The 14,024-nt window shown below is 48.9% G+C and overlaps 1 protein-coding gene across 3 annotated transcripts in view; it reads right to left on the bottom strand.

Moving 5' to 3' along the window:
• The window catches only part of LOC121549461 (UHRF1-binding protein 1-like), a 46,991-nt gene that overhangs the window by 13,793 nt on the left and 19,174 nt on the right, over positions 1 to 14,024 (bottom strand). For all 3 annotated transcript variants that reach the window (XM_041861264.2, XM_041861270.2, XM_041861276.2), the window contains exons 4-15: positions 12,935 to 13,026; positions 12,625 to 12,814; positions 12,383 to 12,523; positions 11,565 to 11,732; positions 10,771 to 10,957; positions 10,433 to 10,516; positions 8,021 to 8,182; positions 7,148 to 7,257; positions 6,922 to 7,063; positions 4,685 to 4,881; positions 3,592 to 4,353; positions 2,354 to 3,018 (exon numbers count right to left, since the gene is read on the bottom strand). In XM_041861264.2, coding sequence (XP_041717198.2) covers positions 2,354 to 3,018; positions 3,592 to 4,353; positions 4,685 to 4,881; positions 6,922 to 7,063; positions 7,148 to 7,257; positions 8,021 to 8,182; positions 10,433 to 10,516; positions 10,771 to 10,957; positions 11,565 to 11,732; positions 12,383 to 12,523; positions 12,625 to 12,814; positions 12,935 to 13,026 — 2,900 coding nt within the window. The remainder of the gene's footprint in view (positions 1 to 2,353; positions 3,019 to 3,591; positions 4,354 to 4,684; positions 4,882 to 6,921; positions 7,064 to 7,147; positions 7,258 to 8,020; positions 8,183 to 10,432; positions 10,517 to 10,770; positions 10,958 to 11,564; positions 11,733 to 12,382; positions 12,524 to 12,624; positions 12,815 to 12,934; positions 13,027 to 14,024) is intronic.

Raw genomic sequence — 14,024 nt, 5'->3', positions numbered from 1 at the left:
AGAGGACACACTGAGCTACAGAGTAGAGTAGCAGAGTGACAAACACACACAAGACACAGACGCACACCTTGTATAGGAGCACATTGGACAAGGCAGAAACACACACACACACAAAAACACCTCTTATGGGTCACAACATTGACATTGTGACGTATAGGGCAGGTACAGTGCGGTCACCGTAGCTACACAGACATGATCCAGATGTAGTACTACAGACTGATGTGATGGGAATTACCAAGTAACAGTAATGATGGTTTACTAAGCTGGGCATGAATAAGTGAGTAACTGTAATGACATCTGCAGGAAGTATTGTTGTGATTGAGTTTTGCAGTAATGGGAGTGACTGTTTATTTAAAGCTGATCATAAGTCCTCTGAATGATTGTTACGGTCTGCCTGCCGATCGGCCTGCATTTCCCACAGTGAATGTTTTACAGAACTGACAGTCTGAATAGCTGGACAATATGTCATAGTAGTAACTGAATCAGTGTTTCCTTTGGACAAATTTGTAGCAATTTTGGGAGTCTGGGGTCCCCCCCCCCCAGATAATTTTATGTAGAAGGACTGAGAAGCTCAGTTCTGGTGACCTTTTAAAAGGACATTCTATCAAAAAATGAATGAAAATAAAATTATGTTGACACCAACCAAAATAGAATTTCTACCTCCAGAAATTAGGCAAATAACATATTGGTAAAAATGTTCTTTAAATTATTGTAACACAGTGGAGCATGCATATAGCCTATGCATGATCCATATAATCAGGTATGCTATTAGCAATAAGCATTATCACCTGTAGCCCAACTGATGCAGCATAGTGGCTATAAATAAATAGGCTGAAGCATGGGGTTGCCTATCTGCATTCACCCTATTGGGCTAATCATTAGTAGAGTCCTGCATCGGGTCGGATACACGTGTGAGCCAAATGGTGGGTGGAATGAAAACATACTTTCAACCCATGGGTCGGCTCGTGGTTCAGAACAATTACATTGCGGGTCGCAAACATTTTAAATCAAGATAATATACTTTTTCAAAACCCAGGAGCTTGTTGTGTTGCGAATTCCATTTTGTGAATGCCGAGGCAGACATAAGGATACCAGCCAAGCACGCATTGAGAGTGTGTAGCCGGGAACGGTCCCTTATTTGTGTGGTGCTAAAACGTTCTAATTTGTCCACGTGCAGAGCTTATGTTTATTGCCTTACCTCCATAACTTGCTACATTTGCACACACTGTATATATATTTTCTGTTGTATTTTTGACTTTATTTTTTTGTTTTACCCCATATGTAACTCTGTTGTTGTTTTTATCGCACTGCTTTGCTTTATCTTGGCCAGGTCGCAGTTGTAAATGAGAACTTGTTCTCAACTGGCTTACCTGGTTAAATAAAGGTAAAAAATAAAAATAAAAAAGTGTTCCCTCTCCCCACATGAGAATACAACACCTTGCAAAGTTAACTTTTCCTGGGTAGCCTAGCTTACACGAAAATGGCTAATGTAGGCCTAACCAGAGAAATATAAAGAAAGGTTATGATAAGGGAATAGGCTACAACATCACCGTGGAAACATCCTGCGCGATTGAAATCCACATTTTGGATGGACAACAACGCGGTAGATGAATACAGAACCTGCACAAAGTGCAAGCAGGTAGGCCTATATTCATTCGTTCAGTTAATTATCAGTTATTTATTAAATTAATTCAGGCGTTCCTTCATTAGACCATACGCAGGCCATATCTCTTTGCAGCCTATATTAGATGATTTTGGAAATTCACTCCCTTTGGCACGCAAAACTTGAACACGCCTCGAGAGGAATATTTATCTCGCATAGAACACACAGCAAGACGACTAGGTAAATAGATAAACTATTCTACTGTGGGGTTGTCCGATTTTTCTATTCATTACTTGTTTTGTTTGCAGAGGAAAAGTACATGTGGACTGTTCCAGCATCTTCAAAGTGTGCCTCGGTATAAATATTTTTTGATGTTCCATATTTTTTGCCGTGGCGCTGCGTCACAGCTAAATGACTGCAGTGGAAACACTGAACTGAATACCTGGTCATTGACAGTGGCTACAGGTCTAAATAGCTGGAAATGAACTGTTACGTAATGACAGTCTAAATAACCGGACTGTATTACGGTAATGACAGTCTAAATAACCGGACTGTTTACGGTAATGACAGTCTAAATAACCGGACTGTATTGCGGTAATGACAGTCTAAATAACTGGACTGTTTACGGTAATGACAGTCTAAATAACCGGACTGTATTACGGTAATGACAGTCTAAATAACCAGACTGTATTACGGTAATGACAGTCTAAATAACCGGACTGTATTACGGTAATGACGGAAGGGAATTACCTGGACATAGACTCAGGCATTCTGGCCCCAGGGTTCTTCTCGTTCCAGTCTTTGGTGGAGAGGGGGTCTGAGAGAGTGGGGTCTGCCCCGGAGGACTCACCCTGCTGGGCTTTACAATCAACTCCAGTCCCCGGCTCCTCTCCCCCAGTCCGGGCCTCCAGGGAAGCCTCACCCAACTCCTCCGAACTCGATCTCCCAGTCCTCTCGTCAAGCGACGCCTTCCGGTTGGGGGCGGAGGAGGGGATGAGAGGGGCGGGGCCTTGCGTTATCCCACCCTCTACCCCTCCCCCACAAATAAGCTGGTCCACCATACAGCCTCCCTTCGCCCCAGCCCCCTCCACGTGGGTTCCTCTATCTCCCCCCTCCCCTCCATCGCTCCCAGTCTCCAGGGTGCATCTACTCTCCGAGGGGGACAACTCCGACCCTAGGGGGGAACCAGGACCCTCGGGCTGGGGGACCGGCTTCAAGAGGAGAGCTACCTCCGCACTTTTGAGCAGGATCCCCACACAGGCACTGAAGGGCTGATGGTCTGGAGGGGGGTCCAATGTGGTCTTTGCCTTGTCTCGTTTGGAGCCCATCTCCTCCAGGTCCTGTTGCAGGGTGTGCTGCAAGGCTTTGATGCTGCGCTGCAGCCGCATCAGGAACATGTACTGCCTGTGGCTCACCTGGACACACGTTAGTAATCACAACATACATACATTATGCATTTATCGGTACTTTCATAATACACACATTCTCATAACTACACACATGGACTCTATAAGGTGTCGAAAGCGTTACACAGGGATGCTGGCCCATGTTGACTCCAATGCTTCCCACAGTTGTGTCAAGTTGCCTGGATGTCCTTTGGGTGGTGGACCATTCTTGATACACACGGGAAACTGTTGAGCGTGAAAAACCCATCAGCGTTGCAGTTCTTGACACACAAACCGGTGCGCCTGGCACCTACTGCCATACCCCATTCAAAGGCACTTCAATATTTTGACTTGCCCATTCACCCACTGAATGGCACACATACACAATCCGTGTCTCAATTCTCTCAAAATCCTTCTTTAACTGATTGAAGTGGATTTAACAAGTGACATCAATAAGGGATCATAGCTTTCACCTGGATTCACCTGGTCAGTCTATGTCATGGAAAGAGCAGGTGTTCCTAATGTTTTGTACACTCAGTGTGGTCACACACACACACACACACACACACACACACACACCAAAAGAGATTAATCATCACTCACCTGAGCGCTCAAATGCTTCTGTACGTGCACTAACATGTGCATGTCTGCCTCCTTACTGGAAGAGGAGGAAGGGGGGGGGATGTTGTCCAGGGACAGCGGCTTCTGAAGCCCGTTACTAGGCGGCAGCGTGGCCTCTGTTGCCGTGGCGTCCGTAACAGTACTATAGTACTCCTTCAAAAGCCTCTTCCTCTGCAGACGTCCCACGGTATCCACAGACTCGATCCTGGCCAGGCCTGCAGCTGCAGAAAGGGGCGTTCTCTGCCCTCTCAAAGCCCCGCCCCTTAGCCGCTCCTGGTGCTGGGCGTGTCTGGCTGGCTGGCATGCCCACAGGGTGAGGGGGAAGGCGTCGACGAAGGGCTGGGGCCGCCCCTTCCCGCCTCGCGTCCCCTCGTAATCCACCCAGAACTGGGCAAAGTGAACCGCCCACAAGTCTGTGGCGGCTGGCATTTTGAGGGCATCCACGCCCAACGAGGGCGACACCAACCCTTTATACACATTGTGCAACATAGTGTCCTGCTCATGCGCGTGGCGCTGGAAAATGGGGTGGACCACCGGGAAGGAGGTGGAGGAGCGAGGGAAGGAGGAAAAGGAGGTGGAGAAGAACTGTTGTTCCTGGAAGGAGAGGAGGAGGGCTTCCAGATGGGAGCGGGTGCAGTTGGGGGGGTGGCGGGTGTTGGTGGCCACCATCTCCGAGCATTGGACGGAGACGGAGCGGGGGAGGTCCTGGGGGTAGGAGGGGTCCCTGTCCGTGGGCACTACCAACTGTGGTGGGGGAGGGGGGGAGAGAGGAAGAGACAGAGACAAACATTATTAGGAAATATATATTGAGGTCATCGATGTATACAAGATGACTAATGAGCGTAATTTGCAATCTGTCGAAATATAAAGACTACACTCCTAAAATAAAGAGAAATGGTGTGTGTGTTGACCTTTAAGGGCTTTTTACACAGCTACGGTAGCGTTTGCATGTGCATTTCTCAAATGACTGAATCAAAGTGTCCAAATACTCAATATGAGCGTGTGTGACTTGAATACCAACATAACATCATGACAGAGTTTGTGTGTGTGTGTGTGTGTTCTTTCTGCCCTCTACCTTGAGCATGAGTCCGTCCACCCTGATGTCGATGTGCTCGTCAGGTTTCTGCTCCTCCTCATTGAGCTTGTAGAGCTCCATGAACTGTTCCAGGCTCTGCCTCAGGTCCAGGGCAAACAGGTTGCACCACACCAGGCTCCTGGGGTCCAGCACCAGCTGCAGTGCATTCAGCTGCACATACAGGTTGGGGCAAGGGACTGGAGGAGGACGGGGAAGAGAAGATTATGTGATAATCAATGCAAGGGACTGGAGGAGGACGGGGAAGAGAAGATTATATGATAATCAATGCAAGGGACTGGAGGAGGACGGGGAAGAGAAGATTATACACTGCTCAAAAAAATAAAGGGAACACTTAAACAACACAATGTAACTCCAAGTCAATCACACTTCTGGGAAATCAAACTGTCCACTTAGGAAGCAACACTGATTGACAATAAATTGCACATGCTGTTGTGCAAATGGAATAGACAACAGGTGGAAATTATAGGCAATTAGCAAGACACCCCCAATAAAGGACTGGTTTTGCAGGTGGTGACCACAGACCACTTCTCAGTTCCTATGCTTCCTGGCTGATGTTTTGGTCACTTTTGAATGCTGGCTGTGCTTTCACTCTAGTGGTAGCATGAGACGGAGTCTACAACCCACACAAGTGGCTCAGGTAGTGCAGCTCATCCAGGATGGCACATCAATGCGAGCTGTGGCAAGAAGGTTTGCTGTGTCTGTCAGCGTAGTGTCCAGAGCATGGAGGCGCTACCAGGAGACAGGCCAGTACATCAGGAGACGTGGAGGAGGCCGTAGGAGGGCAACAACCCAGCAGCAGGACTGCTACCTCCGCCTTTGTGCAAGGAGGAGCAGGAGGAGCACTGTCAGAGCCCTGCAAAATGACCTCCAGCAGGCCACAAATGTGCATGTGTCTGCTCAAACGGTCAGAAACAGACTCCATGAGGGTGGTATGAGGGCCCGACGTCCACAGATGGGGGTTGTGCTTACAGCCCAACACCGTGAAGGACGTTTGGCATTTGCCAGAGAACACCAAGATTGGCAAATTCGCCACTGGCGCCCTGTGCTCTTCACAGATGAAAGCAGGTTCACACTGAGCACATGTGACAGACATGACAGAGTCTGGAGACGCTGTGGAGAACGTTCTGCTGCCTGCAACATCCTCCAGCATGACCGGTTTGGCGGTGGGTCAGTCATGGTGTGAGGTGGCATTTCTTTGGGGGGCCGCACAGCCCTCCATGTGCTCGCCAGAGGTAGCCTGACTGCCATTAGGTACCGAGATGAGTTCCTCAGACCCCTTGTGAGACCATATGCTGGTGCAGTTGGCCCTGGGTTCCTCCTAATGCAAGACAATGCTAGACCTCATGTGGCTGGAGTGTGTCAGCAGTTCCTGCAAGAGGAAGGCACTGATGCTATGGACTGGCCCGCCCGTTCCCCAGACCTGAATCCAATTGAGCACAACTGGGACATCATGTCTCGCTCCATCCACCAACGCCACGTTGCACCACAGACTGTCCAAGAGTTGGCGGATGCTTTAGTCCAGGTCTGGGAGGAGATCCCTCAGGAGACCATCCGCCACCTCATCAGGAGCATGCCCAGGCGTTGTAGGGAGGTCATACAGGCACGTGGAGGCCACACACACTACTGAGCCTCATTTTGACTTGTTTTAAGGACATTACATCAAATTTGGATCAGCCTGTAGTGTGGTTTTCCACTTTAATTTTGAGGGTGACTCCAAATCCAGACCTCCACGGGTTGATACATTTGATTTCCATTGATAATTTTTGTGTGATTTTGTTGTCAGCACATTCAACTATGTAAAGAAAAAAGTATTTAATAAGATTATTTCATTCATTCAGATCTAGGATGTGTTATTTTAGTGTTCCCTTTATTTTTTGAGCAGTGTATGATAATCAATACAAGGTGAAGAGAAGATTATATGATAATCAATGCAAGGGGAAGAGAATAGAGGTTGGAAACTAGAAATGAGTGGAGTGGGAAGAGAAAAGAGGTGACCCACTAATGCATTCACCTTTCCCTCTGACAGGTATTTGAACAGCTTTAACACACCAAGTCAAGACTTTGATTAGTTCAATCAGGTGAGTTAGCGCTAGGCCGGAATAAAACACTGCACACCCTGTTGGTCCCCAGTATGAGGAGGGAAGAACACTGGTCTAAGTGGGAGGGGTCTTAGAACCAAAAACTAGGAACAGAATGAGAGTAGGAACCAATCTTACTGGGGTAGTCCTTTCCGTCAGGGAAGTAGTATTCGGTGAACTCGACGTGGATGGCAGGCATCTCAGGAGGGAGGTACAGGGACTTCTTATTACAGGAGATCATGGCCTTAGGGCTGGAGCGACGCTGGTCTGCTGTGGACACCTGATACAAACACACGGCATGAGGTCAGTATGAAAAGTCTGTGTATCAGATAACCATGTCAACTGTGTGTGTGTGTGTGCTGACCTGGTAGATGCTGAAGTCAGCCATCCTGAGGACAATGGAGCTGGACAGGAGCTGGGTCCTGGGGGTCTGGGGAGCACTGAGGATACTGGTAGAACTAGTACTGATCTTACCTAGAAAGGAGAGGTGAAGAGAGAGGGAATGGAGAGAGAGAGAGAGCGAGAGATAGAGAGGAATGGTGAGAGCGAGAGCGAGAGCGAGAGAGCGAGAGAGGAACAGGGAAAAGAAAAAGAGACAGCCAATCAGACCTCCTGCCACACTGACATCGTCTCACCAAAGGTGTGTATCACCGCACACTGCGTGCGCACACCATCGGTTAGGGGGGTACCTGGCTCTAGGCATGAGAAGCAGCACTGTGCCCGCCCCCGTGCCCTCGCCCTCACACGTACCATGGCTCGTGCCCGCGCCCACCCCGGGGGCAGGTCGTCCGGCCCCCTAACCAACACTATTCTTCCTCCTCCTGTCTCGTCCTGCCCTAAGGGACCATACACACTGTCCCTAACACTGGAGACACTGGAGGGGTACCTGGACACTGGAGAGGGGGGACACAGAGAACTCAGAGTGACTAGGCAGTGTGATGCTAGGGAAACCAACACTTCACTTCATTCCAACTCTAGCGGCTGTTCTAAAAATGACCCACTAGATGACATCATCAAGTGTAATCTAGTTCAGTTGAATGTCAACTGTCTAACCAACATCATCACTCTTCATGGGCTGCTGGGACAGATCTTTATAGTTGTTGAATAAAAAGTGAATTAGGGCAGATGCTCCAACACATACCTTTATTGGATTACTCTGTTTCAATCACATTGAGGGGAGGTGTGTGTGTGTGTGTGTGTGTGTGTGTGTGTGTGTGTGTGCTGCTCTTTTGTTTACCGTGCTGTGGTGAGGTGTGTGTGTTGGCCGGGCCCTCCCGGTCTCTCTTGGCGGTCTTCAACATCTCCACATTAGACTTGAACTCCTCCAGTAGACTCCTGGCCCAGCCCTCCCTGGCCTTAGTGGCCTCACTGTACTGCATCCAGTGGAGACAACTCTCACCTAGAGACAGAGAGAGATGAAGGGAGAAGGGGAGAGAGTGGGTGTGATGGGGGAGAGAGAGAGACAGAGAGGGTGGATGGGGCGAAAGAGAGAGAGAGAGAGAGAGAGAGAGAGAGAGAGAGAGAGAGAGAGAGAGAGAGAGAGAGTGGGGGGGAGAGAGAGAGAGAGAGAGAGAGAGAGAGAGAGAGAGAGAGAGAGGGTGGATGGGGCGAAAGAGAGAGAGAGAGGGTGGGGGGGGGGAGAGAGAGAGGGTGGATGGGGCGAAAGAGAAAGAGAGAGAGAGAGGGTGGATGGGGCGAAAGAGAGAGAGAGAGGGTGGATGGGGCGAAAGAGAGAGGGTGGATGGGGCGAAAGAGAGAGAGAGGGTGGATGGGGCGAAAGAGAGAGAGAGGGTGGATGGGGCGAAAGAGAGAGAGGGTGGATGGGGCGAAAGAGAGAGAGAGGGTGGATGGGGCGAAAGAGAGAGAGAGGGTGGATGGGGCGAAAGAGAGAGAGAGGGTGGATGGGGCGAAAGAGAGAGAGAGGGTGGATGGGGCGAGAGAGAGAGAGAGAGAGAGAGAGGACAGAAAGCAAGAGATGAGGTGGAATACAGACAGAAAAAGCCACGTTTTGTGGTGTTGAGAAATCAGAAAGATCAGTATTACTCCCATTAGCTGTGTGGCAGTTGGAGGGAGGTTGTGTAGAGGTTGTGGTGGTGTTCACCTGCTCTATGGGAGGGATAGTAATGTTGGAGGAAGGTTGTGTAGAGGTTGTGGTGGTGTTCACCTGCTCTGTGGGAGGGGTAGTAATGTTGGAGGAAGGTTGTAGCTTAGTGGTTAAGAGCGTTGTGCCAGTAACCGAAAGGTCGCTGGTTCTAATCCCCAAGCCAACTAGGTATAAAATCTGTCGATGTGCCCTTGAGCAAGGCACCTAACCCTAATTGCTCCTGTAAGTCGCTCTGGATAAGAGCGTCTGCTAAATGACTAAAATGTAAAATGTAAATGTGTTCACCTGCTCTGTGGGAGGGGTAGTAATGTTGGAGGAAGGTTGTGTAGAGGTTGTGGTGGTGTTCACCTGCTCTGTGGGAGGGGTAGTAATGTTGGAGGAAGGTTGTGTAGAGGTTGTGGTGGTGTTCACCTGCTCTGTGGGAGGGATAGTAATGTTGGAGGAAGGTTGTGTAGAGGTTGTGGTGGTGTTCAGCTGCTCTGTGGGAGGGATAGTAATGTTGGAGGAAGGTTGTGTAGAGGTTGTGGTGGTGTTCACCTGCTCTGTGGGAGGGGTAGTAATGTTGGAGGAAGGTTGTGTAGAGGTTGTGGTGGTGTTCACCTGCTCTGTGGGAGGGATAGTAATGTTGGAGGAAGGTTGTGTAGAGGTTGTGGTGGTGTTCACCTGCTCTGTGGGAGGGATAGTAATGTTGGAGGAAGGTTGTGTAGAGGTTGTGGTGGTGTTCACCTGCTCTATGGGAGGGATAGTAATGTTGGAGGAAGGTTGTGTAGAGGTTGTGGTGGTGTTCACCTGCTCTGTGGGAGGGGTAGTAATGTTGGAGGAAGGTTGTGTAGAGGTTGTGGTGGTGTTCACCTGCTCTGTGGGAGGGATAGTAATGTTGGAGGAAGGTTGTGTAGAGGTTGTGGTGGTGTTCACCTGCTCTGTGGGAGGGATAGTAATGTTGGAGGAAGGTTGTGTAGAGGTTGTGGTGGTGTTCACCTGCTCTGTGGGAGGGGTAGTAATGTTGGAGGAAGGTTGTGTAGAGGTTGTGGTGGTGTTCACCTGCTCTGTGGGAGGGATAGTAATGTTGGAGGAAGGTTGTGTAGAGGTTGTGGTGGTGTTCACCTGCTCTGTGGGAGGGGTAGTAATGTTGGAGGAAGGTTGTGTAGAGGTTGTGGTGGTGTTCACCTGCTCTGTGGGAGGGATAGTAATGTTGGAGGAAGGTTGTGTAGAGGTTGTGGTGGTGTTCACCTGCTCTGTGGGAGGGATAGTAATGTTGGAGGAAAGTTGTGTAGAGGTTGTGGTGGTGTTCACCTGCTCTGTGGGAGGGGTAGTAATGTTGGAGGAACGTTGTGTAGAGGTTGTGGTGGTGTTCACCTGCTCTGTGGGAGGGATAGTAATGTTGGAGGAAGGTTGTGTAGAGGTTGTGGTGGTGTTCACCTGCTCTGTGGGAGGGGTAGTAATGTTGGAGGAAGGTTGTGTAGAGGTTGTGGTGGTGTTCACCTGCTCTGTGGGAGGGGTAGTAATGTTGGAGGAAGGTTGTGTAGAGGTTGTGGTGGTGTTCACCTGCTCTGTGGGAGGGGTAGTAGTCCAGGGTAATGTGACTGAAGGAGAGCTGCATGGCTCCACCAGTTATCCTCTTATTGATCACTGGAAAAAGAGAGGGAGGGAGAAGTAGAAGATATAAGATCATGCATAAAGGTCCAATGTGCATCACAGCCCAACTTGATGTGTAGGTATCAGTCAGTCAAACATCTGTCTGTCTGACGTGTGTGTGAAATGTGTCTTATGTGTGTGTTTTACATCTGTGTGTGTTTTACATTTGTATGTGTGTATTAGCACGTGTGTCTATGTGTTATGTGTGTGTGTGTGTACGTGTCATACGTCTGCGTAGGTGTGTGTACCTCTGTCCTTGGCGTGTATGTCGTCACAGATGTGCAGGTCGAGATGTGTGATCTGCAGGTGGTGGGAGGTCTCACACACGTCGAAGGCAGCGAACAGACTGGCCATGGTTGCACTCTGTTCAGCTGCTGTGCCTGATGACACCTGCTGGCTACGCACCTGCTGGGCTGAGGGGGGCGCCGACGACTCCTGGATACAGACCAGAGACCGTAAAATATACAGACACACAGATGTGGACAGACACACACAGAGAAAATTAAGTGAACATCGATTTTATTAGTGCATCAAACTAGTGTTGATTTTGAGCGAAGGAGTGTGCAGCGCTCATTCTCACCAGCAGATGGCATAGCCTGCCACAGGTAGGTCATTATGCTTACAGCCCAGTTTGAGCCAGTTCATGGATAATGGGGGGAGAGTAAGAGAAAGAGAGAGGCGAAAGTAGCAAGAGTGAAAGAGAGATAGCAAAATAGGGAGAGGAAGTGAAAGAGAGGGAGCAAAAGATAGATAGAGAGAGCGAAAGAGGGGCCATATGGCAGAGGGATCATACAGAGAGAACCAAACATCCACAAGGACTAATTACCAGACCATAACATCAGAGAGAGGGGGAAAAGACCACTGTAGGTCTGTCTGACAGAGGGGTGACTGAGCACATAGCTAGCTGCTTCAGTTGTTTAGCAAGTGTGTGTACGTGTCTTTCTACCTGTGTGTGTTTCCTAGCCTGTGTGTGCTTGTGCACCCGTGTATGTACCTGCCTACGTGAGCGCCTGTGTGTGTGTGTGTGTGTGTGTGTGTGTACCTGGTCCTCGGTGACCATGCTCTTCCTCTGCTGGGCAGACTTGTCCATGGCCTCGCTGAGTGACTTAGCGTACTGGACCATGGCTTTGAGCTGGGAGTCAGTCAGTACCCACAGCAGGTCATCTAGGATCAGGATCAGCTTAGAGGCCACCACGTTACAGTCCTTGGACTGGTGATACACACATTCTACATAGATTATTACATACAATAGACACACACATTAATACACACTATATAGACATTACACACACATTAATACATGCTTTATACATACAGGATACAGACACACAGGATGTGTGTGTATCTGAAGATACACACATTACTTCAAGTGTTGAACCAAGACAGTGTTATTCAAAAGGTGCATTCATCAATGGGAGATCTTCTAAAAGTCAACAGACTGGAGAAAACAGTCACATTCCATATCCATGAGTAACTGACTGACTGAACAAACTACATACTCAGCACACATTAATCTGTGGTAGCTCGAAATCATATCTTTGTCTGATTTCACACCCACAGATGAAGGAGTGCACACAACACACACACTTTTTTCTGTTCAAACACACACAGCGGCAGGGCTTGCTGGTGTGTGAGATACAGATCTTTGTTTACTGAAGCTGATTCTGCAGGCTGTTGGCCCATGCTGTTCTCTATTCTATTAGACCAAGCACTGTTCTCAGAGTGTGTGTGGATGACTGTGCCGTGTGTGTGTGTGTCGTACCGGTCTCGAGGGCGACTGATCTTGGACTGGTTGGTGATGAGGCGGGCGTGTGTGTGCATCTGTTTGCACCCAAGTGTCTGCATGTGTGTGTATTGTACCCGTCTCTTCAGGGTGACTCTGATCCTGGACTGGTTGGTGATGAGGCGGATGGGAGCACTCAGCATCTCGTTTTGGGCACTCTGGATGGCGTCCGCCTCTATGCGGATCATCTGCCAGCTGATCTCCTTAAACGTCAGGATCTGAGGAGGGCGCACAGGTAGCCATGGTTACACACACACATTGGGTTACCATGGTTACATACACACTCACATGCCATGTTGTGTGTATGCAGTGCACACACCTCTCCTCTGTGAGGGTCCTGTATGCGTGTGAAGCGGAGGTCTGATAGGCTCCAGCTGGTGTTGACAGAGTAGACCTGCAGCTGGCTCAACTCAAAGGAGGCGTTGAACGCCTTGGCACTGATCTTCACCACGATGGAGTTGATGGACAGAGAGATGCCCTCCACCACCTTCTCAGCAAAGCCATACTCACTGGGGGAGAGGGGGGAAGAGGGGATTGAAGGTTGGATTTGGATCAACTGAATGCAGGTGTTTGTTAGTAAAGTATTTTTCAGGGAGAAAGAGAGAGAAAAGCAGAGTGCCAGCTCCCACCTTTGCCCTGAGGCCGTTGCTATGGGAGACGGGCCGTTGGGAGGGCGGGGCTCGTCACAGGTGCTCATCTCCATTACCACCTTGTCCAGGGTCTGGGAGACCGAGATGCAGATGATTACCACACACACACACAAGGGCTCAACATTAACACTCCTCTGTTTGCCCGGGGAAAGTAAAAAAAAAGTCAGACATGAAGAACAGATTTAAGTTGGAATGGACAAGTAAAGAAAAAAATATTGTGCAAAAATCACAATATCAAACAATTAGGCTACTCCGTTCAGAATTGGATGAGTGTCCTCCAGATGCAATGTGTTGCACACTGGCCTCCCAATCTCTGCAGAGCGCATCAGAGTATAATTATTGTAGGCCTTTATTGACAGGCACGCGCCGTCTTTGCGTTTTTGAGATCAAAGCAAACCTACCCGCATGTGCACATTTGTTGATATTCATTGCTAGTTAGTGAGTTATTTGCCCAGTTATAGCTCATTTTTGGTCAGCAATGAAAATCCAGGAAAAGTCATGGTGTGTGAGCATCACCTGCATGTGCCAGTGGGCCATTGCCGGGGGGGGGGGGAGAGAGAGAGAGAGAGAGAGAGAGAGAGAGAGAGAGAGACATTTGCGCAGCAGGTAAAATAATGATATACAACAGACTAACTAGATAGCCATTTAAAAAAACATATTGTGTAGTTTTGTCTTGTTCTCAATAGTTAACTATACTGAACAAAAATATAAATGCAACATGCAACAATTTCAACGATTTTACTTACAGTTACAGTTCATATAAGGAAATGAGCCAATTGAAATAAATTCATTAGGCCCTAATCTATGGATTTCACATGACTGGGCAGGGGTACAGCCATGGGTGGGGCTGGGAGGGCATAGGCCCACCCACTGGGGAGCCAGGCCCAGCCAATCAGAATGAGTTTTATTACAGACAGAAATACTCAGGTTGTGAGGCCGGTTGGACATACTGCAGAATTCTCTAAAACGACATTGGAGGCAGCTTATGGTAGAGGTATGAACATTTAATTCTCTGGCAACAGCTCTGGTGGACATTCCTGCAGTCAACATGCCAATTCCACGCTCCCTC

The sequence above is a fragment of the Coregonus clupeaformis genome, unplaced genomic scaffold, assembly GCF_020615455.1.
Source record: "Coregonus clupeaformis isolate EN_2021a unplaced genomic scaffold, ASM2061545v1 scaf0058, whole genome shotgun sequence".
Lineage (NCBI taxonomy): Eukaryota > Metazoa > Chordata > Actinopteri > Salmoniformes > Salmonidae > Coregonus > Coregonus clupeaformis.
Note: the sequence above shows the minus strand (reverse complement) of the source record. Positions and strands in the feature narration are given on the sequence as shown.